General features: G+C 41.5%; 3 protein-coding genes across 3 annotated transcripts; all 3 read right to left on the bottom strand.

Moving 5' to 3' along the window:
* Positions 1-588: 588 nt before the first annotated feature.
* On the bottom strand, positions 589-4,572 carry LOC138761765 (gamma-crystallin S-1-like). Its single transcript, XM_069934471.1, has 3 exons — positions 4,565-4,572; positions 1,003-1,261; positions 589-864 (listed from the first exon to the last, which is right to left on the bottom strand). Exons 1-3 carry the CDS (start codon positions 4,570-4,572, stop codon positions 589-591), a joined length of 543 nt encoding a protein of 180 aa, XP_069790572.1.
* An 8,161-nt stretch (positions 4,573-12,733) lies between these two features.
* On the bottom strand, positions 12,734-18,802 carry LOC138762450 (gamma-crystallin S-1-like). Its single transcript, XM_069936207.1, has 3 exons — positions 18,637-18,802; positions 14,183-14,442; positions 12,734-13,009 (listed from the first exon to the last, which is right to left on the bottom strand). Exons 1-3 carry the CDS (start codon positions 18,800-18,802, stop codon positions 12,734-12,736), a joined length of 702 nt encoding a protein of 233 aa, XP_069792308.1.
* Positions 18,803-19,754: 952 nt separating this feature from the next.
* LOC138762451 (gamma-crystallin S-1-like) lies at positions 19,755-23,053 on the bottom strand. Its single transcript, XM_069936208.1, has 4 exons — positions 23,024-23,053; positions 22,899-22,931; positions 21,613-21,855; positions 19,755-20,030 (listed from the first exon to the last, which is right to left on the bottom strand). The coding sequence occupies exons 1-4, from the start codon at positions 23,051-23,053 to the stop codon at positions 19,755-19,757; spliced, it is 582 nt and encodes a 193-aa protein (XP_069792309.1).
* Positions 23,054-26,500: the final 3,447 nt, after the last annotated feature.

Consider the following 26,500-nt stretch of genomic DNA (forward strand, 5'->3'; position numbering starts at 1 on the left):
TATTGGAAGAGTTACTGAAATATCACCTCAGTCACATTCTCTTCTTTCCCCCATCTGTCAGGCAGAAGATACATAAACTCAAGAACATAAACCTTCAGATTCAAGAGCAGTTCCTTTCCTGCTGTTACAAGACTCTTGAATGGATGTTATACTGGAAAAAGCTGATGCCCCTGCGCTGTCTTTTAGAACTGTATTTTTCTCTTTTCCTGCACTGTTTGATGGACTGTATCATGCACTATTTGACATTATCACACTACTCCCCACAATGTTGCCTTACATTACTCTGCCTGCTGCATGCATTAGATTATTCGCACAAATGATGGTAGATCCCATCCCCCAGATATCCCTCTATTAATCTTCACACCACAGATGTTAGGGGTCTGTCTGGAATCATGGCCTCAGCTTTCTCCGCATCTCTGTATATGTCCATGTCTGTCACAACACTGAAAGATAATTGTGCTAAAGTACTTATATGAGACTGTAAGCTCAAAATAAAAGAATTAAGCAATAAAAATGTGCAATGAGATTATTTTATTATGTTAACACTGCAATCCCCACAAGATAAAATTATGTTTTCAAGAGAATCATTTAGAAGTTCCTCATGCACCTGAAGGACCCGATGGTGGAGTTGTAGCCACCCCAGTCACTGTATCTCCTGTATGCGCCAGGTCTCAGGAAGTACTGACGGCCTCTGTAGTTGGGCTGCTCATAGAAGACCCAGTAACCATCCATCACCTGGCAGGAGTGGATGTCACAGAAATGGAAACGATCATAGACGGAGGGACAGTCATCCATGAATTCCATCATCTGTCCTCCAAAGCCAGGCCTCTTGTAAATCCTCATCCTGTAGGAGCCCCCTTGGTACTGGAATCAGAGAATGAGGCCATGTTGAAACTGCAACTATTCATTATTACTTGCAGAGACAGAGCTTCCCTAATAGTGAAGATCTATCAGCATTGACAGTGTGGTTGAGACAATTCTAACCAAGTAGGTTGATTAAACTTGAGTTTTCTTAGCAGCTGACCTGACACTGTCGTTGAACCCCATCCTGTGCTGGTAGTCAGGATACTCGCCCCTGATCAGGACATACAGGTACCCCATGTAGTTGAGCCTCTCGTACAGCACCCACCAGTCATTCTCCACACGGATGGAGTTACAGCGACTGAAGTAAGGGGACAGATCAGCACAGTCGGAGTTGCACTCGTAGTGCCGTCCCTGGAAGTTCCTATCCTCGTACCAACCCCAACCAACCAATTTTCCCCTGCAACCGCTGCAATCGTGTCTGCCTGTCCCGCATCGGACTTGTCAGCCACAAACGAGCCTGCAGCTGACGTGGACTTTTTTACCCCCTCCATAAATCTTCGTCCGCGAAGCCAAGCCAAAGAAGAAGAGAAGATGATCTGTGGGAGACAAACAAGTTAATCAATCTTTTCTCAATGAATGAGGGGAACAGGATAAAGAACTCTAACACAGCATTGAAACTTGGAGTTGTCCTTGCCTTTCCCATTTTGTCTTCAGTTCACCTGGTAACTGATTGAATGTCTCATGACCTCACACAGCCTGGTTTTTATATGTTGGCGGAAAGGTCTCTCTCAGCTGCACTTATATTATTCTGATGACATTATTTTAAAATCAGTAATAAAGCAACAAAGCGCAGAGTGCAATTGCAAAATAAAGCGCGTGAAAGCACCTATGTCCCTTTGGCCTCATTCTGCCTCCATGTCAATTTCATTGTCTGCAGAGAGCTTGACCAGGCATTACAGCCCATTGTGCTCCTTAAAGCCTGTTTCCATGGCAATTCTCGAACAAGTCTTGAGCACAAAGGGCCCATTTCTGATGGGCTGATACAATGGCCCAGATACCCTCTGAAACAGGTCAGATTGAAGAACCAGAGAGTGCTGCTTTGATCACAACATTGCATGGTTAGCTACAAACAGCATGTGTTCAGATTCCAGCACATCGACCATTATTAAGAATTAAGATTCAAGATTCAATTTATTGTCATGTAATAAAGACAATGCAATATTGCACAAAATTTGTTTTCATCTGCCGTATGGCAGATATATTCGCCATTGGCAGAAATCGCCTGAAGCGTCTCTTACAATCAGAGAAAGAGAAGCAAATGAGAGGTGTCCCCCCCCCAACTCCGAGTCACCGAGTCTCCATGAATTCACATCCAGGGGGCTCCCGCAGCCCCTGCAGCCACACAGATTCCAGTCCTATCCATCAGCAGCCTGAACTCCAGATCAGAACCTCCAAAACGATCAGGAGCCCTTCAACGCCCTCAGGACCCTTTAGCATCCCAGTTCTGATACCTGGTACCCCTTCAGCCAGTCTTGAGCCACTCTCTAGCAGTCTGCAGTCCAATGTGAATCTCTCGACTGCAGTCGGCAGCAGCCTGCTGCCTGCATTAGTTCTTCACCTCGAGTTGCTAACAGCCCACAGCCTGAGTGTTCTTCAGCTGCAGAGTCCCTCGCTGGTCCGCCACCATGCTTACAGTTCTGTGGGTCATCTCCTCTGCTTCTCCTTCTCATACAAGGTGTGGTCTCTCTGTTTCTAGTGCCATGGGCCAGCCCTCTGCTTCCCCAGAGCCTGCAATCCCTTGTGGCTGCATAAGCGCCACCATCTTGGGCGCAGACCCTGTGTTTGCAGTATTTTGAAATACATCCACCGTTGGTTTCATTTAAAGGTCCTTTAAAGCCTCAATGGAGCTGACAGCAGTTGGACTGGATGGTTGGACCCCGTGGAAACGCTGTGACTTCTCTCCCCTCTCTCTGCGGGTCTGCACCAGTGGCAGCGCTGCTTTTACAGCAGCTCCGTGAGCATTGCAATTTTCCTTTTACATTTTTGATAGAATTAGTTGCTGATATTAACACCGGTGTCAGTGGTGTTCATTAAGCTGATACACCACTTGCCAATGTTTTGTTCTTTTCTCTTTTTGTTTGTCCTTCCTTCAAATGATCTGAATGTGTGTTACAATGGGGCAAGAGTAACAGAAAGATGTGAGAAAGATATACATTGCCTCATGGAACAGCCAATTGCCCTACTAACAGGAAAGGTTATAGTGACAGACAACATCTCATTTGTAGTACCAAAGACTTGTGTTTGAGGCATAGCTGTACATTGAGTCAAACTGTCCCTCAACACATACAACACCGGCGTACTGTATATCTGATAATGTGCATGTTTCCCAACTATGTCCTGTGAACAAACATCAGGACTAATCCACCCTGGCTCATTCCCACCCCATCATTCTTCTCTTGATCCACAGCAAAGACCAGAAATGTTCTATTGACAGTTACATTGAGCAATAACCCACTCACCAATCCCCACTTTGGGGAGCGCCTGACACCCAACCTTCTGTAAGAGCTGATCAGAGGATGGATCTCTTTGACAAGTGTATCACCTCTTGATATTCCAAAGATTTCGTTGCACCCACAAGGCACAAGTCAAGTGCACTGGACTGGATAAGAGCATCTCCATCAACTCTCAGAAAATGGTGCCATCCAGGACAAAGCAATTTACTTGACTGCCTCTTCTCCCCCTCCCCCTGCAATCTTCCTTCCAATGCTGGCGCACTGACATTATAGAGTGTATCATCTGCATAAGGATGACTTGGCTACTCCAATAACATCTCCTAAATCCTTGACATCTGCCTCCAAGAAGGCAAGCAGAACCATGGAACCTATAGCAATCCTTCAAGTCATAGATTATCTGGATCTGCTCATCCATCTAGATCCTGATATTTCCTTCTTCGCACCTTCAATGAAAGGGCAGCAGTGGTTCCAGAAGACAGCTCATCATTCACTGGTGAAGGAATACAAAGCAACTGAGTCAGAAATATTGTTGGAATCTACAAAATTCTTGGGATCAGAAAGGGAACAGAGAATCTGCAGCATAGATTGGGATTGTTCCGCCCACTCTACCCATTCCTGACTCAGTCTATTGCATTCCCTACTCCCTCTTTGTACAACAGCATTAATTTCTTCTCACTTCTCACTTGCTCATTGAATCTTCCTTTGAAGGTCAATATTGAACCAACTCTTGAAGCAGCTTCCACCCTTCTCTAAAGATTCATGGAAAGGAGCGAGGATGGAATGGCCATATGGCAGGACACAAAAGTGCTTGGGAAGCTCAACAGGTCATGTAGCATCCATGGAAAACAAAAATCAGTTGATATTTCAGGCCTGAGCCCTTCTTGAGAATCAGGTAGATTGGAATGGGAGAGGGGAAGAGGATGGAAAGCAGTCTGGCAGGTAATATGAGGATACAGGTGGAGAGTGGAAAAGAAAGAAACTGAGAGGTGATACAGGGAGGAGGTATAAGGGATGAGAGGATGCTTTCTGTGAGGATGAGGATTGGGTGGGGAGCTAGAGCATAGAGAAGTGAGGGAAAGAGAGACTTGAGCAGGGTATTAATGGAAATTTGAGATTGATATTAATGCATTTTGGTTGGAGACCTGAGATGGAATATCAGGTTTTCCTCCAATTTAAAAGTGTAGAATTTAAATGGTTGGACGCTGGGAGGACCTTGCCGTTGCAGTGGACAGAGTGAAGATATCAACAAAGCCATCTCCCAGCCTGCATCCAATCTCCCCATATGACCACAAAGCACAGGAGCAGAATTAGCCATACAGCCTATTGAGTATTCCCTCCCATTCCATCATGGCTGATTTATTTTCTTTTTCAACCCCATTCTCCTGCCTTCTACCTATAACGCTTGATTCCCTTACTAATTAATAACTTTTTTGACCTCTGTCTTAAATACACGAAATGACTTGGCCTCCACAGTTGAACAGTAAATTCTGTAAATTCTATAGATTCCATAGATTCACCACCTTCTGGGTAAAAAAAATCTTGCTAATTTCTGTTCCAAAGGAATGGTTTTGTATTCTGAAATTGTGCCCTCTAGTACCAGTCTCCCGCACCATAGAAAACATTCTCTCCTCATCTACTAGATCCAGTCCTTTCAGTATTTGATAGGTTTCAATTGTGCCCTCTAGTACCAGTCTCCCGCACCACAGAAAACATTCTCTCCTCATCTACTCAATCCAGTCCTTTCAGTATTTGATAGGTTTCAATTGTGCCCTCTAGTACCAGTCTCCCGCACCACAGAAAACATTCTCTCCTCATCTACTAGATCCAGTCCTTTCAGTATTTGATAGGTTTCAATTGTGCCCTCTAGTACCAGTCTCCCGCACCACAGAAAACATTCTCTCCTCATCTACTCAATCCAGTCCTTTCAGTATTTGATAGGTTTCAGTGAGATCCCCTCTCATTCTTCTAAACTCTAGAGAGTATGGTCCCAGAGCCATCAAGTATGTTTCATACAATAACCCTTTCACCCAGGGATCATTCAGGTACACCTCCTCTGTACTGTCTCCATTGTCAACACCTCCTTCCTTCGATAATTGATGCACTGCATTTGCAAATTCTCAACATTTTTAAATGGCTTCCATGCTATTTTCTCTGACCTCACTTTTGACAAACCTAAGTCCCTAACCAGGTCATTTAATTTTGGCTGTGTTATCAGATGAGGATAACCAAGCATAAACAGTTCAACATCTAGATCAGTGTCATTTTTCATATCTGGTTCGTACATTGTGGCATCTTCATCTGCTTCATCGAGGCTCCATGTCTCTGGTGGCTTCGGAACTGGCAAACTGTTGTCATGTGGCACTGGTCCAATGGGTGAATTCAGATTGGGGTATTCAATTATTTTCTTATTTTTAGCAGAGGTCACACAGAAGTAATGGTCCTTCACGTGATTCTTCCGTTTTTGCCGTATCAATGGGACTGCAAATGGCATTGACTTCCAAGTAGCTCTGAGCCAAGCTTTCAGGCTGACTACACATGCTGCACATGTGAGGAGCCCAGTGTTTGTCCTGGTCACCAATTTTAAAACCATAATAGAGCTCAGAGGCTTTCTTAATAAGTGCCATCATGTGGCATCTTTGGCCTTAAGTGTATACTCACCACAAATGTAACAGAACATATTACAGCTGTGGCAGCATTGGTGTGTCAGTTCTGCTGTATTGAATCTTCCTTGAAGACAATAAATGCTATTGTTAAGTAGGCTCACTATACTAAAGAACATGTGCATCAACAAGTGTTCAATCTATACCAATATAATGCACAACATCTGTATATGTGAGATGCTTTTATTGCCTGATTAAACATGCTCAGGACAAAGACAACATTTGCTTAGCATCTGCATTGAGTGCATATCCAGGCATGCTTGGACTGACCAAAACAGCTTGCTTTATGGGCAATATATTAGTAGATTTAAAATCTATGTGATAGGAAATTTTTAAGGTGAGTTTTGCGATCAGCAGCCAAAAATCCATAAAATATACCCAAAAGTGTTCAGGAAACAAAATCTCAATTGTTCAGTGTAGCGGGCCCAAAAATGCTTACAATATTCTGACTAATGCCTTATAAACCCTCAGCATTATATCCCACTTTTATTTTCTATCCTTCTTTAAATGAATACAAACATTGCATTTTCATTCCTTACCATCGACTTTACCTGCAAATAAACGTTTGATGAATCTTGCATGAGGACCCCAAAGTCCCTCTGCCCCTTTGATTTCTGAAATTTCCCATTTAGAAAATAACCTATACCTTTTTTTCCGAAGTCAAGGTTCATGATCAGGCAGATCTCTACACTATATTACATTTGCAGTTTCCTTGCCCAACCTCCTCACTTGATTATTTCCTTCTGCAGACTCAGTGTTTTTAACACTAAATGCCCCTTCTCCAATCGTTGTATCATTTCTAACATCAAGGAAACTACATCATGAGCACCAGATGGAGTATATACTCCTACAGATTCACAGCTAAGTGTTGCTTCACTTGGATGGGCTGTTTGGGGCCCTGAATGGTAGTGAGTGAGGAGGTGTGAATGCAAGTGTAATGAGTGGATGAGGAAGTCATGGGGAGAGTGATCCCCAGGGAAAGTGGATGGCAGGGTAAGTTGTGTCCCATTGTAGGTAGCAGAAAATTGCAGAGAATATGTTGGATGGGGAGGCTGGTGTGGATGGTAGGTAAGGAGGACCAGAGGAAAGGGGCCAGTGCAGATGTATGGGAAATGGAGGAGAAGCGGGCGAGAGCTGAGTTAATGTAAGTAGAAGGGAAGCCACATTTTCTGAAGAAGGAGAACATCTCAGATGCCTTGGAACGGAAAGCCTCAACCTAGTAACAGATGCAGCGGAGACAGGGGAAATGAGAGAAAGGAATGGAATTCTTTTAGGAGACAGGGTGTGAAAAGGTGTAGTCAAGGAAATTGTGGGAGTCAGTGAATAGAATAGAAAAGTGTCTGTAGAGAGACAATATCTGTAGATAGTTAGTCTCACTTTTGGAGACAGAGATATTGAGAAAGGGGAGAGAGTTATAGAAGATGGACCAAGTGAATTTGAAGGCAGGTGAAACTCCATTTGATTTCACATAATCAGATTATGTGAAACAAAGATCCCCTTTGCATACCTTGGTAGAAATATGAAAATGGTCCTGTTTTGTATCCTGGGATGAAGCTATAGAGCTCGTCGAAAGAACCAAAGACTTGTTGATCCAAACCAAAGCTTTTATTAGCAAAAGACTGGAGCTCTTCACAGGTGGCCGACCAGTCCGGAATGATCTGACCTGGCTAGGGACACAACCCTTTAAGGCCCAGACAATAGGTGTGGCTTAGCTCTCAGCCAATCGCCGTAAGCACAGTCTAGATACAGTAACTATATACACTATGTACATTGGTGATAGATCTGTACTATCACAGAAGCAAAATTGAATTAAGGAGTGAAGTTCAAAAGAAAACCCTTTATACTCTAAAGCAATAACATGATCAAGGCAAACATATGTTTACTTGGTCCAACTAAGAAATAATCAGGAGGGTAAGGAGGTGGGGCAGTGCCCTTAAGGAAAGATGAGAGCGATAAGGCGCAGAATGTTGAATCCATCCTGTTAGAGATAAGGAAGGGTGAATGAAATAAAAATCACTGCTGGGATTTGTCTATAGGCCACCAAATAGTAACATTAGAGTGGCACAAGCAACAAATTAAGAAATATATGATCCATGTAAAAACGGGACTGCAGTTGTCAACTTGCACAGAGATTGGGTGAATTAAATTGCTCCGGGCAGCCTAAGGGGGCCTTTAGAGAATGCATCCATGAACAGCATGTCATTCAACCTACAAGGAAAATGCTATCTTAGATCTGGCCCTGTGCAATGAGGCAGGTAAAATTAATGATCTTATACATAGAACATTAAACCTAGAACATTATAGCATAGTACAGGCCCTTCAGCTCATGACGATGTGCTTACTTATGTAAACCTATACAACAATCTAATTTTTCCCCACCTCACAGCCATAACCCTCTATTTTTCTTGCATCCATCTGCCTATCTAAGAATGTTTTGAATGCCCCTGCTGTACCAGCGTCCGTCACCACACCTGGCAATACATTCCAGGCATCCACCACTCTCTGAGTAAAAAACTTACCTTCGACATCTCCCCTAAATTTTCCTCCATTCACCTTACACAGACATCCTCTTGTGTTTGCTATTGTCCCCCCCCCACCCCCAGCAAAAATGTGTAGTTAGGGATTCTCATAGAAAGAGTGATCACAGTATGAATGAATTTTTCATACATATTCAGGCTGCAATAGTTTAATCTAAAACCTGTACATCTTTCTTTCTTTGGCTTGGCTTCGCGGACGAAGATTTATGGAGGGGTAATGTCCACGTCAGCTGCAGGCTCGTTTGTGGCTGACAAGTCCGATGCGGGACATGCAGACACGGTTGCAGCGTTTGCAAGGGAAAATTGGTTGGTTGGGGTTGGGTGTTGGGTTTTTCCTCCTTTGTTTTTTGTCAGTGAGGTGGGCTCTGCGGTCTTCTTCAAAGGAGGTTGCTGCCGCCGAACTGTGAGGCGCCAAGATGCATGGTTTGAGGCAATATCAGCCCACTGGCAGTGGTCAATGTGGCAGGCACCAAGAGATTTCTTTAGGCAGTCCTTGTACCTCTTTTTTGGTGCACCTCTGTCTCGGTGGCCAGTGGAGAGCTCGCCATATAACATGATCTTGGGAAGGCGATGGTCCTCCATTCTGGAGACGTGACCTACCCAGCGCAGTTTAAATAAGAGAGACTACAATGGGATAAAGGGAGAAGATGGTGAGAGTAGACTGGGAATGCAGACTATATGGAGATACAGTTGAGGAACAGCAGAAGATTTTCAAAGAGATGTTTCACGGTGCTCAATAAAAGTATATTCCAGTTAAAAACAAGGTCAGTAAGGGCGGGGAACATTCAGTCTTAGATAATCTTGAAAATAAAGGAAAGCTTCAAACTAAAACTCATGTGTGCAATGTCACCAAGAATAGTAGGAAACTGGAAGATTGGGAGAAGTTTAAAAAGCATTAAAAAAAAGCATTACGCAGGCATTAAAGAAAGAGAAGATAGATTGTGAAACAAAACTGGCTCAAAATATGAAATCAATAAACATTTTCATCAACATTTAAAGTAGAAATGGGTGACTAAAGTGAATATACAGTAGTTTCTCTGGGAGTTGAGAAATGGGAATTAATATTGGATAATGTGGTAATGGATGAAGTTTTGAATGATTATTTTGTATCAGTCTTCACGGTGGAAGTAGGAAACTGGAAGATTGCCAAAGAGAGATGTTATGGATGCAATGGGAGATGAGAACATCGATACAATCAATAGCAGTAAAGAGATAGTTCTGAGTAAATTAGTGGGGCTAAAAGTAGATAAATCCCCTGTTCCTGATGGAATGCATCCGAGGAAAGAAATGATGGAAATTATAGTGGAGGCGTTTAATAGTTTACATCTTAAATCTTCAAGTTGTGATAATAATCCATGAATGGGCCCACATCTTATCAACTTCAAACTTTACATCTTTGATGTAATAATTAATTTTTTCCCAAACTTAAATAAAACAGAATATCATGTAACCATTGGATATGAGTGGGTGAAGAATTATCTTTCCATTACATCAGAATTGCTCATCTAGCTATCAGCAAGGTAAAAGCATTGATTTTATTTTGGGTTGAAGTCAAGGATATATCCTCTTCTTGACAAAAACCAAATACTACCAGATAGTCTCTTCCTAATACTACTTGCCTTCCCTCTCCTTTCTCTGTCATGATGCATATTTCAACCTAAACTTCTGCTTCTCATTTCCCTCCACAGACGCTGCTTGTCTGGCAGTTTGTTCTTTTGCATTTGATTCCAGCATGAACAGCTTCATTGTGTCTACATTCCCCTATATTTTTCTACATAAAACCCTGTTATTTTGATTCATTTGAACATAGGCCTTGACTGCGGTGCATCTTGACTACAGTTCGGGTGGCGTGGTTGGCGTAGCAGTTAGCGCAATGCCGTTAGACCAATTGGGTCGGGGTTCCAATCATGTGCTGTCTGTAAGGACTTTGTAAGCTCTACTCGCATCTAGGTGGGTTTTCCCCAGGTGTTCTGGTTTCCTCCCACCATTCAAAATGCACTGGGGTTGTAGGTTAATTGGGTGTAATTGGGCTTATGGATTAAAATGGCCTGTTACCGTGCAGTATGTCTAAATTTATTTAAAAAAAATCTCCGTTATGATAATCTTTAATTCCCAACATATCACCTCTAATACTCTGTAGTCAACAAACTGACCCAAGACCAATTCCGAAAACCCCATCCTGATTTTATGTAAGCTCTATAGGGTCATCCTTCAGCCTCCTATATGTTAGGGATAAAGGCCCCATCCTATCCACTCTAATATGGGTGAGGAGTTTGCCAAACAAGCTTTCTCAGCGCCCCCCCCCCCCCCGCGTCCTTTAATGCTCAGCAAGTATGATTCCGATTTAATTTCAATTACTGAGTTTATTACAAATTGATCATTTAATTCCAGTGTAATCTGCTAATATAGTCAGCAAGCAGTGGAATTGAAAGAGATGTCAAGTGATGGTTGCTGAGATTGGTTGGAGTTATGGTGTTGTGAGCATGGGACAGCAGAATGCAAAGCTTTATCCTGCATTTATCCAGTGCTTCATTAGCATGAGTGCTTGTTAAAGCCTGAATCAAGATTTTCCTTTCTTTTCAAGAGATGCCTACCCTGAAGAAAGTCTCTTCTCTTCAAAGGGATTCTGTGAGAGCCTCTCTCACTGCTTCCCTCTGTTATCCCTGCTGATCTCAAGCTCTGCAACCATGTGATCACCCAGATTTGCTTCCACAGCCAAATGTCCTTCTTGGCTACGATTCCACTCAAAATGCTGTCAGCTGATTCAAATCTAACACACACATGTTGCTCTTTTTAAAGAAAACCAGTACTGATTTATTATTGGCCTGTCTTTGAAACTATGTCCTATTCAACAGGCAGTTTGTCAATGTTCACTGCAATTACCTGATAAATCATTTACTGAAAACCACCTTCTATTATTATCAGTACTTGAGAAGATAGAAGGCAGAAGGAAAATTGATATATCTCCAGTAATATTGTAACTTTAACAATTGTAGCATATGCAAAGATACTTAACAAAACTGTTTTTTTTCTGTGTTGTAATATGGGAGCCTCATATTTAGAGTAATGTCAAAAATTTTGATTAAAATACAGTCCAACAATGTTCACTGAGAAATTTTTGTTCTGATATTTTTAATGCCTTTTACTGTCTCACAAAGTAATCTTTCTGAATACCAAAAGAAAGATTTTTTTAAAAAGCTGAAAAGGTTTTGCAATTTAAGCTAACATATTTTCTTGGAGAATTGAAATGTGAGAGAATTATGGATAATTAATTCATTTGTGACAAAAGGAGTTTCTTTTGTCCTGACTCTAATAGTCAAATACCCTTCCCTAAACTGTATGCAGAAGGCCAAATTCCTCAGACTTTCAGTGAATCCAGCTGAAAGGTGAGGAAGTAATTGGGCCTTAGATATTGTGATCTCCAGTGGGAATTCAAATGTATCTAAATATCCCACATTCTGTGCAAACATTATCTTGGTGCCCACTAATTGATAACGGCCTCCACATCAATTATGAAAATCATGTCCTTTCTACCCAATTATTCTTTGCCTCACCAATCTATAAAACCCCTTTGGCACTCCCAATCCCTCCAACCCCTTTGACTCTCTCAATCCATTTAAACCTCTTTTTTACCCAATACTTCTGAGACACTTTTCCTCCAATGTTAGCATCTTCCTAAATTCCCTAAATCTTGGAATCTTCTCCCTCAACCACTTGAGCTCAAATTCTCTTGATTAAACTCGTTCATAAAACCCATGATTTGACTAAGTTTTGGCCATCTGTAGTTTAGCATCAGATTCTCTTTGATAACACCCATGTAAGTTGGAACTTTTTCCTAATGTTAATAGTGCCATATAAATTCAAGTTATTGTTACTATGGAATAAAAAATGCAAGGATTGAGGTCCACGTAAAAAGAATTAACCTGAGCAGGTTCAGGCTAGGGAGAGGAGACCTGTTAGTCTTGACCAAAAAAGATGACCACACAAACAGCAGGAAAATCAGCAGTAGATAGATCAGATGTGAACGCTCTAATGACCCAAACATATTTTGTTTCTTTGATTACAGATTATAGTGAGAACATTGAGGCAAAACATTCTACAGACCACCAGAAATGCCTCCAATAATTAGACTTTTCTTAAAAAGACAAAAGAAAGTGATAGATTAAAGAGATGCTTTATTATGGAGATAAATTAACATGTTCATGCTTTACAATGCAGATTAGAAATCCTTCATGCGCCTAAAGGACCCGATGGTGGAGTTGTAGCCGCCCCAGTCACTGTATCTCCTGTATTCACCGGGTCTCAGGAAGTACTGACGGCCTCTGTAGTTGGGCTGCTCGTAGAAGATCCAGTGCCCATCAGTCACTTGGCAGGAGTGGATGTCACGGTAACGGAAACGATCGTAGACAGAGGGACAGTCGTCCATGAATTCCATCATCTGCCCTCCAAAGTCAGGCCTCTCGTAAATCTTCATCCTGTAGTTTGCACCTCGCATCTGTAACAGAAGGATGGTCATAATTGGGAGTGAAGCAAATGCACATTTGGTTTATGTTGAGAAAACACTCAATAAGAATGGGATTAACCCAGAGACTAGTTGAAGTCATATAGGGACAGGTAGAAATGCTGAGATAATGTGCTGAGTGTGGTGATGATGTCAGGTTTGTCCAAAATCAAATGTTTCTTTGCAATTTTATTTGTAATGAAATTTTATACATTAATAATTAATAAATTAATACAGGATGAGTTATACAGGGGTAACAACAGCAAATGGATCAAAGCTAAAGCAATTTATCAGTTAATCCTATTCATTACATTAAGGCTTGTTACCAATGAGAAGTGAAATGTGTGTAATGGTGCACAGATAAAATGCTTCATATTTCAAAAACAGATTTATAAGCAATATCTATTTAATATTCAAATCAAAGGTCTTCACACAATCTCATTGTGATTCATGTGATACTTTGATTTACCCATGTACATGAACAGATTTCATCAACTCATCAGGGTTTCTAATTCTCAGTGTAAATTATTAATCAGTATTATATTTCAGCTGTTAGATAAAAAAAGATATATTGATGGACCAAACACAATGAGAATCGACAGCAAGGATTATCAATGATGAACTCATTTACAAGAATTAGTATCATAGAATCACAGAAAATAGATGTGGGAGTAGGTCATTCAGCCCCAAGTCTGCACAACCATTCAGTACGATCATGGCTGATTATATGAACCTGTCCCTACTTTCTCTCAATGCCCCTTGATTCCTTTAGCCATCAGGCCTGGAGCCAACTCCCTTTTGAATATATCTGACAACTGGCCTTAATGAGTTTCTGTGGAAGGGAGTACCGCAAGTTCACAACTCTCTGAGTGAAGAAGTTTTTCCTCATCTGTCCTAAATGGTTTACCCCTTATCCTTAGAGTTTGACACCTTGCTCTGGACTTCTCCAACACTGCGAACGTTCTTCCTGCATCTACTTGTCTAGTTCAGTCAGAATGTTATATGTTTCAATGTGATCTCCTCTCATTTTTCCCTAGTCTTTCTTGACATGCCAGTTCTGCCATCCCAGGAATCGATCTAGTGAACCTTTACTGCACTCCCTCAATACGGAATACTTTATAATCAATAGAGAAAGTATGGAATATAACTAATCAAATTGTGACTCACGTAAGGGTAGCTGCGGCAGGACTTGACGCAGTCGTTGAACCCCATCCAGCGCTGGTAGTCAGGATACTCGCCCCTGCTCAGGACATACTGGTACCCCGCGTAGTTGGGCCTCTCGTACAGCACCCACCAGTCACTCTCCACTCGGATGGAGTTACAGCGGCTGAAGTAAGGGGACAGGTCGGCGCAGTCGGAGCTGCACTCGTGGTGCCGGCCCTGGAAGTTCCTGTCCTCGTAAAAGATGATCTGTGGAAAGATCAGATCTATAAATTAATTGATGCTCAGACAAGAAGATATGCGATGTAAAGTGCTAGCATGTATAAAACGGAGCTGTCCTTGCCTTTCCCATTTTGAGTTCCGTTAGCTTCGTAACTAACTGAATGTTTTACTGCTTCACATAGCCTGGTATTTATATACTGGGACAAAAATGGCTTTTGTGGGTTATTCTTTTGTCATGACAATGAATCACATCTGAAATATCAGCAAAAAAAAACAAAATAAAACACAGATTGCAATTTACGAAAGAAAACCACTCGAAAAACTCCTAATGCGTCACCGATTCTTCCAGTTTTGTTTTCCTGTCACTTTAATTTGTAATTGGAACAAAGCATTTCTGGGACACACGCCGCTCCAAACCATGCAAATCTGTGCATATTGCTTGGTGGTACACTTTTCCAATCTAGATGATGACATGCTTCACTTTTGCAGATTAGTTTATTTATAAACTAGTATACAAGTTTGTGTGTAATAGTAGGGTTAATTTCGGGATTGTGTGGGTGCAAAAAAATATGGGATTTGCAGATTAATTGGTGTATTTGAGCAGTGTGGGCTCGTAGCCCAGAAGGGTCTGTTACCTTTCTGTATCTTGAAATTAAAAATTTTAAAAGTTTCTGGTGACATTGGCCACGATGAACGATTGTTCTAAATAAACTGGGAAAAAGGTGAAGAAACATCGTCCTTGTGCCTTGTGCTTTGCAGAAGTGAGACTGGTGAACTTCCCAATGTTCTGTTTGACGACTTTGGAGATCATAAAGTACACGTACAAAGCATTCTGCATGAACTTAGTGCTTCTTGAGATAGTTGACTACCTTGAGAGGGTACGGGGTTAAAAAAAGGGTTTGACATGCTAAAATGAAATTATCTCAATCCATGCTTTTATGTTCTGCTTGAAAGCAAGAGTCAATGGTTGGTTGGGGTTCTTATTACATTAACACAGTGGTTTTCAACCTTTTTCTTTCCACTCGCATACCATTTTAAGTATTCCCTATGCCATAGGTGCTCTGTGATTAATTTTGGATTGCATAAGGTGGTATGTGGGTGGAAAGAAAAAGGTTGAAAACCACTGTTTTAATCCTACCTAATTGACTCGTTATGTGCATGGTTTCATAATTCCAAAGGAAATGGGCCAATGACAATTTTTCTCAAGCAAAATATTTCAGTAGCAATAAGGACTGGAGCAGTGATTCTCAACCTTCCCATCCCACTCATAGATCACTTTAAGCAATCCTTTACCAATCACAGAGCACTGATGGCATAAGGATTACTTAAAGTGGTATGTGAGTGGAATGAAAAAGGTTGAGAACCATTGCTTTAGAGCAGGATTTATAGATACTTCATAGCATGTGAAGATGGTCATTAGGGATAATGACAGGAGTGAGTTGCCAGATAGTAGAAACAGAATGGATAAGTGGGAAGGAAGTCGCTGATAGTTTGTAAGGAATTCTCTAAAATGTAATTAACAGGTTTCTCATGGTTTTGGCCTGAATGGTAAAATGTCCAGCTCTAGAGAGTGTTGTAAAGCAGAGAGACCATAAAACCATAGAACATTTCAACACAGAAACAGGCCACTTCAGTCCTTCTAGTCTGTGGGCAAACCATTTTTCTGCCCAGTCCCATTGACCTGCACCTAGTCCATAGCCCTCCATACTCTCTCATCCATGTCCTTGTCCAAATCCATCTTAAATGTTAAAATTGAGCACATTCACCACTTCAGCTGGAAGTTCATTCCATACTCCCACACTCTCTGTGTGAAGAAGTTCCCTTTCACGTTCCCCTTAAACTTTTCCCCTTTCACCTTTAAACAATGTCCACTGGTTTATATCTAACCTACCCTCTGTGGAAAAAATCTACCTATATTTATTCTGTTTATCCCCCCCCCATAATTTAAATACCTCTATCAAATCTCCTATCATTCTTCTGTGCTCCAGGGAATAATGTCCTAACCTGTTTAACCTTTCCATATAACTCAGTTCCTGAAGTCTGGGCAACATCCTAGTAAATCATCTCTGCACTCTTTCTATCTTATTGATATCTTTCCTGTAGTTGGTTGGCCAAAACTGCGCACAATACTCCAAATTTGGTCTCACCAATGTCTTATACAACTTTATCTTAACATCCCAGCTCCTATGCTCAATAGTTTGATTTATGAAGGCCAATATGCCAAAACTCTCTTTACTACCCCATCCACTTGTGACACAACTTTCAGAGAATTACGTATCAGTATTCCCACATCCCTCTGTTTTACCGCACCACTCAGTGCCCTACCATTTACCATGTATGTCCTTTCTTGGTATGATTTTCCAAAATGCATCACCTCACACTTATCTGCATTTTATTCCATCTGATATATTTTAGCTCATTTTTTCAGCTGGTCCAGATCACTCTGTAAGCTTTGAAAAACTTCTTCACTCTCCACAACATCTCCAATCTTAATGTCAACGAACTTGCTGATCCAATTTACCACATTATCATCCAGATCATTGATATAGATGACAAACAACAAAGGTCCAAGCACCGATATCTAAGGCACACCACTACTCATAGGCCTCCAGTCTGAGAAGTGATCATCCACCACTACTCTTTGGCTTCTACCATCCAACCATTGTCAAATCCAGCTTACTACTTCACCATGAATGCCAAGCGTCTGATGTGTGGTGGAAAGTGTGCTGACCGGCTGCCGCATGCTCTGCTATGGGGACATAAATACCCCTGAGCGAAAGCCCTGCAAAAGGTCATGGACACAGCCCAGGACATCACAGGCTAAACCCGACCCACCACTGAAAACATCTACAGGGAACTTTGCCGTCGGAGAGCAACAGCAATCATCAAAGATCCACAAAACACAGCACATGCTCTGTTCTCATTGTTACCATCAGGAAATAGGTATAGATGCTACAAGACTCACACCACAAGGTTCAGGAACAGCTGATCCCCCTCCACCATCAGGCTCCTCAGCAACAAACTCAATCAGGGACTCATTTAAGGACTCTTACTTCTTCATTTTATTGATTTTTTTTCTTTCTGTATTGCACAGTCAGTTTGCTTATATTTCTTTATTTGTTTACATGTGTTAATTGATAAAGTTTTGCTTACACTACCAATAAGTAGTAATTCTGCCTCACCTGCATGAAAAAGAATTTCAAGGTTGCATGTGTGTACCCTGACAATAAATCTGAAATCTAAATCTAATCTAAATCTTTTACTTGAAGTGAACTCCAGTCTGCTCTGTGGCAGGGCCTCAATAAACATAGAACATAGAACATTACTGCCCAATACAGGCCCTTTGGCCCTCAATGTTATGGCGACACATATATTCCTACCAAAAAATACTAAAACCTTTCGACCTTGTAACCCTCTATTTTTCTTTCATTATGTGTCTGTCTAAGAGTCCCTTAAATTCCCCTAATGTTTCAGCCTCCACCACAACCCAGCAAGGCATTCCAGGCACCCACAACTGAATACAATACTCTAAGTGTCGTGTTACCACAGATTTGTAGGGTTGCACATGAACTCTTGAACTCACTCCCCATATTAATGAAGCCCTACATCCCATAGGCCTTCTTGGCTATCCTATCAACCTGCTTGGCAACCTTGAGAGATGTATGGATTTGGACCCCAAGGTCCCTCTGTTCTTCCACACTGTTAAGTATCTGACTATTAACTTTGTACTTAGCCTTCTAGTTTGACCTCCTAAAATGCATCACCTCACACTTATCTGGATTGACCTCCATCTGGCACTTTCCTGCCCAATTCTGCAACCTACTTATATTCTTTTGTAACCTGCAACAACTTTCAGCTCCATTTTCAACTCTTACAATCTTTGCATCAAACTTATTGACCCATCCTTCCGCTTCTTCATCTAGATCATTTTTTTAAAAATTACTAAGAGCAGAGGTCCCAGAACAAATCACTGTGGAACTCCTGTAGTCATTGACTTTCAGGCAGAATACTGTCTGTCCACAACTACTACCACTTTCTATATGCAAGCCAATTTTTAATCCACACAGCCAAGGTTTCATGTATCCCATGCCTCATGACTTTCTGAACGAATCTCTCATGGGGGACTTTATCAAATACTTTACTAAACTCCATATAGATCACATCTACCACCCTATCTTCTTCAATTTCTTTTTTTACTTCCTCAAAAAACACAATTAGACACATGAGGCATGACCTACCCCTCACAGAGCCAAGCTGACTATTCCTGAGTAGACTGTTCTTCTCCAAATGCTCATGTTCTGTTCTTAAGAATGCTCCCCAATAGTTGACATACCGCTGACTTGTTTGAGAAACTCGTTGCCTCCGTGCGAGGATTTCTTTGCCTTCTGTCTCTATCTGAGCCATGGTTAAGAGGTTGATTGGATCCCACATACTAAGCAGGTCAGGGTGTAGGCCAAACACCAATCCCTTCAACAAACACTATTCATTTGACTCTCTCACATGGGTAAGTGAAAGAGGTGTTAATTTTTTAACATTTATTTTTGATTTAATATTTTTTAAATTAGTTTACACAATTTGAAGGTATTTTTAAATTTAAAAAATAGTTACATTTCTTAAAATATCTTAACTGTTCAAACATATTTCTTCTGCTTCTGAATGAGCCTGAACATCAGGTCACAGAAGGCCATTCCTGATAGCACAAGCTGTCAAACAGCCACAGGTGCTGCAGGAGCAAAGTCTCAGTGGGTGCTGCCTTAGGCTCAGACTGCACTCAGACTGCTCCATCTTCCACAGTGAGAATTCCAGCTCATCCAGAAGTGATTGGCCCCTGAAACAGTGGAAACCCATGGGAAGCAAAGGTGAAAGCAGGAGCAGGTCTAGCAAGCTCTGACCATGAATCTGAGGTTTGCTCATCCCGGCCACACGTAAGATAAAGCAACAATTCCTGGTAGCAGGAAGATCTTGGAATTTCTCACTCCATTCTAAATCTTTGCATTCCTCGAACATTCAAGAGGAATGAAAACCAGATCCAGATTCAATTCCCTCCAAAAAAAAAGTCCATGAATTGTCCAAATTCATTATTAATGAATTTAGCTAAACTTGAGAAGGGGAAAGTGGGTGTGTATGTGACAAGAGAGAAATTTGAATTAATCTCTTGGTCAAAATTACATAATTAATAAATGATGTCTGAATGTGAAAAGATGGTGTTGTTCATTGTACATTTGGATGTCATTGTTATCTGCAGAGTTTTCATCTAAATGCAGAAATAGAAACAAATGAAGACAGTCAAGTGGTTGTTGCTTTATTTTTCTCAAGAATATTTCAGAAAGGCAAGATTATCTTTTTTAGCAACAGCCTAGAAATCCCTCATGCGCCGGAAGGACCCAATGGTGGAATTGTAGCTGCCCCAGTCACTGTATCTCCTGTATTCACCAGGTCTCAGGAAGTACTGACGGCCTCTGTAGTTGGGCTGTTCATAGAAGATCCAGTAACCATCCATCACCTGGCAGGAGTGGATGTCACGGTAACGGAAACGATCGTAGACGGAGGGACAGTCGTCCATGAATTCCATCATCTGCCCTCCAAAGTCAGGCCTCTCGTAAATCTTCATCCTGTAGGAGCCTCCTCGGTACTGGAATAGAAAGAAGGATGTAACTATGTTGATGAAATCAATGATCAATGTCTCGACATCGAGCTTTCTGCTGAGACATAAAAGTGAATGCCAGAGTACCCAAGAAATTAGGCACTGCAGAGAAAGAAAAACGGAGTCAACATACATTTTCATTTAATGTCCTCCTCATAGAAAAGGATGAGTCTGTTTACCTGAAAGTCTTGGATATACTATTTTCCATCTCCACGGGTTTAAGCACATCAGCCTAAAAAGTTAACGCATATTGCCTGAACTGCAGAGCTTTAGTGGAGTTTCTGTTTTAATTTCATCTTCCAGATTTGCAGCTTTTCTCTTCTTCTGGGATTATACTTTTTTTTATAAAGTTCATTCAGACCACAATACAAAGATCTACGCACTATTTACATTGTAAATTTGCAATAAATGGTAAATCAATACACCTCACTGTTACATACACATTATTGCACAGATACAATGAATGACACACTATTTACATTTTCATATTATAATTCTGTTTTACTATTAATGATGTACTCGATCCCCTGGGGGCTCACCACTCCCGGAACTCAGCCACTGTGCCGTCATATACCATGTGCTCCCACTCTAACAACACACGGGCGTGGAGGTAACCCTGAAAGGGGGGCAAGCAGTTGGTTCTACTCCTTTCAGTTCTTCATTGTTACTAAAAGCCAAGTTATCAAATGATGTTCCTTTAGCTTTAAAGTTATTTACAGACCACTTTGTCTGAAGATGATTTTGCTCCAATATCAAAAATGTAGATCTGATAATGATCATAAAGTTAAGTAGGTGTGTTGATGGCAAATATTAAGTACTTACAAAACTTACTAAATCTTTCCACAGATGATAAAGAAAAAAGTCTCATGTGGATAGGGTGGTGAAGAATGCTTGTGGGATGCTGGCCTTTATAGATCAGAGCATTGAGTCTAGGAGCTGAGATGTTAGGTTAAAATTGTACACGGCATTCGTGAGGCCAAATTTGGAATATTGTGTACAGTTTTGGTCACCAAAGTATAGGAAAGTTATCAACAAATTGGAGAGAGTGCAGAGAAGATTTTCTAGATTTTGCTGGGGTTACAGGGTCTATGTTATAGGAAGAGGTTAAATAAGTTGGGTCTTTATTCTTTGGGCATTTGATTGAGGTATTTAAAATTATTAGGGGTATAAATAGAATTGACATGGAGAAGCTTTTGGCTTTAAGAAAGGGGGGGGGGAGATAGAAACGAGAAAACCTGCACTGAGAGTTGGGGGAAAGAGTTTAGAGGAAACATGAGGGGTGACTTCTCAGAGAGCGGTGGGTGTGTGGAACGAGCTTCCAGACAAACTGGTGGAGACAGGCTCGATATTAGCATTTAAGGATAAGTTGGATGTGTATCTGGAGGGGAAAGGAATGGAGGGTTACGGGTTGAGTGTAGGTCAGTGGGGTTAGGCAGGAGAAAGTGTTTGGCATGGACTAGAAGGGCCAAGCTGGCCTGTTTCTATGCTGTTATTTTTATATATGATATAAGCAACTTTTTTTTTCTCCCCTTGATTCTGGGTAAAATACAAATAACAAAAAGGAACTCACCTGAGGGAAGCTGCGGCAGGACCTGACACGGTCATCGAACCCCATCCAGCGCTGGTAGTCAGGATACTCGCCCCTGCTCAGGACATACTGGTACCCTGCGTAGTTGGGCCTCTCGTACAGCACCCACCAGTCACTCTCCACACGGATGGAGTTACAGCGGCTGAAGTAAGGGGACAGGTCGGCGCAGTCGGAGCTGCACTCGTGGTGCCGGCCCTGGAAGTTCCTGTCCTCGTAGAAGATGATCTGTGGAAAGATAGAGATCTATAAATTATAAGGAGCTCAAAGTTGGAAGTAATGCCAACATAGTTTGTGAGCTGAATCATCCTTGCCTTCCCCATTTTGAGATCACAGTTAGCTTCAGAACTGACTCTATGCAGCCCTGTCCCACTAGGCCTGGTATTTATACGATGGGCAGGGAGCCTCACTAGGCTGAACGTTTGTTATTCTAATGATTCAAGAGTGAAATTCAGCAGAGACCAATGAATCCCATGGTAAATTTTATTGTGGAAAAGCACCTGACGTGTCATTGATTTGTTCTCTCTGTTTTGCTGTCTTGTCACTTTAATTTTTCGAGCAAAACTGTTTTGGAACAGTGATTATCCCATAGTTTCCAAAGTGGTGTTCTGTGGCTGAACCTGCATGACATGGGCACACATTAGATGAGAAATGATCAGTGGAAACATCCTTCACCCCCATAGAGAGGAGAGAGAAATGATAGACGTTCTATTTTAGACGTATGTAGCAATTTACCAAAATTCTCTGGACTCTGGGCATGTCCCAGCAGCTTGAAGACAGCAAGTGTCACAATGGTGTCGGAAAAAGGCAGGTAGCTATACACCAGTTAGCTTAACGTTTGTAAGTAGGAAAATGTTTGAAGCTGTCATATGGAAAAAAAAATTTACAAGACTACCGGATAGAATTACTTCTATCAGGCAGTGACAGCATGGATTCAGGAAGGGCAGGTCTGATTGACAAATTAACTGAGGTTCTCTGAGGATATGAGTGCAGCGGATAGAAGGGAACAGGTGAATGTGGTGTGCTTGGATTTCCAGATGGAGTTTGTTTTGATGTAAAAGAATGATCTATACCGCACTCTGATGCACCCAATTAGCCTCCTTTCGATATGCACCTGTGGAAGTTGTTGAAGGACAAGGGACACATGCTGAACTTTCTGAGACTTCAAAGAAAGTAGATGTATCAATGCACATTCTTGTCTATTGCATCTGGACCAGAGCAGATATTGGAAATGTTTACTCCCAAGGACTTGAAGCTATCCACTTCAGCACTGTTCCCATGGTCAGGGATGTGGTGTTTACTCCCTATCCTAAAGTCTATGATCAGCTTCTTCATCTTAATGACATCGAGAGAGGGGTTGTTGTCTTGCTCCAGACCACGAGATACACAACCTCACTTCTGCATCATTATTTGATATTGGAACCATGACTGTGGGACTATGGAAGATGAAATTGATAATGCTTCAAGGACCACCCTCTCCATCAATCACCTTAATGATTGCTTCCACCTTTAGAGGTGATGAAGCCTACAACTTTGACCAAATAATTAGATATCTGCTGAAGTAACTCCCTTGAGAGTCACTGTATACAACTTTACTTGATTGCCCATGGTGAAACAACCTGCTTTCTAACTTGAAAGGAGCATCATATTGCAGTTGGTTAAGCAGCAAGGCTTGTTATTACCTCCGCCCACTTTTAGATATCTTTGCCAAATTGCTTCATGCTTCCTTTGGGGCCACATCTTCCTCTCCTTGATGTTCAATAGTTTTACAATTCCCAAATTGTAGGAACTGCCAATGCCCAGAAAATTAGCTGTACCAGCCAGATACATACTGTGGATGCAAGAAGAAAACAAGTCGGGATATTCTTTTAAGTATGGCTTTAATACTGCTATCCACTTAGCAAAGTGGAGACTTCAATTTCCAGCTGGAAATAATTTATACACATCCAGCAATGGCTTTATTTTCTGACATGGGGAATTCTCAGATCTTTACCTGGAGTAAGTTAGAAGTTTTGTTGATAAAATTGGACTTTTTTTGTCGCAGAACCTAATTTTGCTCCTAAATATTATGCTCAGGTCTTGAAGAAACATTGAGAAGGTGGAGGACAAAAGGTGTCAGGCAGCATCCATGTGTAGAAATGGCTGATCAACATTTTGGGTCAGTATCTTCTATTCACAACATGGGCAAGTAAGGATGATAAACAGAAAATACTGAAAGGTCTCAACAGGTCAGTCAGTTAACATTTAGGACTTGTAATAACTGGGAAAGAGAGATAAGTGTGTTGCAGGGAAGGTAAGAGAATGTATGGATAGGTAAGGTACAAATGGTTTAATAGTACAGTTGGAACTAATTACATTATTTTGTCTGTGCTATGAGTTATAAACAGCAGAGTGAAAACCTGACTCAATATCACACCAGTGGAAGCCAGGTTTTCAATCCCCCTCCTGCATGTTGACTCGTCACATTTTTTTATATAGCCCACTTTCATGGTATCATCGGTAAATTTGTAGATGGTGTTATTGTCCTTCTGAGCCACACAGTTGTAGGTGTAAAGTGAGTAGAGCAGGGGCCAAGAACACAGCCCTGTGGTGTTCCGGTACTGATGGAGATTGTGGAGGATCCTTCAGTCATTCCAGGCTGCAGGAGTGTGATAGTACAGATCTATCACCAATGTACATAGTGTATATAGTTACTGTATCTAGACTGTGCTTACAGCGATTGGCTGAGAGCTAAGCCACACCTATTGTTTGGGCCTTAAAGGGTTGTGTCCCTAGCCAGGTCGGATCATTCCGGACTGGTCGGCCACCTGTGAAGAGCTCCGGTCTTTTGCTAATAAAAGCCTTGGTTTGGATCAACAAGTCTTTGGTTCTTTCGACGAGCTCTACAATTTTATTAGCAAAAGACCGGAGCTCTTCACAGGTGGCCGACCAGTCCGGAATGATCCGACCTGGCTAGGGACACAACCCTTTAAGGCCCAAACAATAGGTGTGGCTTAGCTCTCAGCCAATCGCTGTAAGCACAGTCTAGATACAGTAACTATATACACTATGTACATTGGTGATAGATCTGTACTATCACACCTTTCGACGAGCTCTACAAGGAGTACGTACTGAGAGATGCACTGAGGCTTGGCGCAGCCAACACAAGTGCCTTGTGGGGAAGGATCACAGACTATAAGCCTTATATCACCGTGCATTGAGGGGATGAAACTGAAGTGAAGCCCCTGAAACCACAGAGTGGAGAGAACAACAAGGTGCCATCATTGCTGCGAAGTATAAAATGTATGTAACAATGTACAGTGATGGAAATGTATGGATTTGAAGAGACTTTGAACCGTTTTCTTTTTGTAAATAATTTCTTGTGAACAAGTCTAGTTTTGGTAAAAAAAATGTCCTGATAAAGGGTCCCGAGCCAAAACGTTGACCGACATTTTCTCTCCGTGGTTGCTGCCTAACGCATTCAGTCCATTCAGCTTCTCACTGATAGCTTTAATTTAGTGGGCTGGAGTTCCACTCTGTGGTTTTTATCTGTAATAGAATTTTATTGAATGATTGTTGTATCAATCAAAAGGTTTGCAGGGAATTGGAAACTGAAATAGGCTCTATCAGACATGCAGCATACAAGCATCCAATAAGAGAGCAATAATGAGTCAGGGTTTTTTTACAATTGACCAAAGAGAATCCTAGTTTATGCTACAAACTAGACATTGTCTCCTAATGATATATTTGAAAATTATTTAAGATAAATTTGCCCATGCAGCTCAAATATTTTATTCAATCAAATTCAGTGTGGAGCAGTGTAATGGAAGATTCTAACCTATTTTTTAACCTGTTTTTTTCTTAATTTCCAGCTCTTGGTTCTGCAGAGCTGAGAACCTTTTTTTAAAACTTTCAGCTTTGGGTTCTGCAAGGCTGAGAACCTAATTGTTTTTAGACTCAGCAGACATAAGCAAAATTCCACCGAGGGGCCAGAGATGCTGTTATCTGAAGAAAGGACATCTGTGTACCGAGAGCATTTAGTCTTCCTGCTTGTTTTGGTCACAGACTGTCAGAGCCTAGCCTTGATGTAGAATAAACCATTGTATTAAAAATGATAAGCTGAAAATTATGTTATTTGTTAATTAACCTAGCATGCTAGCTTGCTTGCTTATCTTTCTTGCTTTGCTGTGAATAGATGCTTGGGTAAGCAGTTTTTGGGTAATATAAGGCAAGGTCCCGCTGCTGAAGTGAGAGACTCTCCGAGAGGTGGCAACATCTCTCAGCAAGAAGAAGAACTTCTGGAGTCCAGCCAACGTCCCGGCCAGGGGAGGTGGAGAAGCTGCTACCGGCGCTCTGACAACCTACTACAAGTGTGCAGTCGTTGCCTCGCTTCGGCAGTTGGGACCAGTCCAAGCATTGATAAGTATAGTTGGGAAGGGCTTGCATATTGTAGTGTGAAATCAGCTTTTGAATTTGTAATAAACATTTGTATAATCTGAACTGCTCTCGGTGTGTGTGTCTATTTTCTTTCGGTAATTCAAACACTGTGACCAATCTAAAACGAACAAAGTGAGAGGTACAAGTTTACCCAAGACAAGGAGTCTCTGATAGGATGAGGATTTACAAGAGGCCTGACTTTGTTGGAATTCATAGACCACTGTCCCTCCATCTACGATCGTTTCCATTGCCATGACATCTACTCTTGGCAGGTGACGGATGGGTACAGGATCTTCTATGAACAGCCCAACGACAGAGGTTATTGGTACTTCCTGAGACCTGGTGAATACAGAAGATAGTGACTGGGGCTACTACAACAACATCTTCAGGCACATGAGGGACTAAAAACTAAAATTAGATTTTGCCAGAGTAAAATATTGCAGAGCATGAAGAAATA

Source organism: Narcine bancroftii, chromosome 4, assembly GCF_036971445.1.
Source record: "Narcine bancroftii isolate sNarBan1 chromosome 4, sNarBan1.hap1, whole genome shotgun sequence".
Classification (NCBI taxonomy): domain Eukaryota; kingdom Metazoa; phylum Chordata; class Chondrichthyes; order Torpediniformes; family Narcinidae; genus Narcine; species Narcine bancroftii.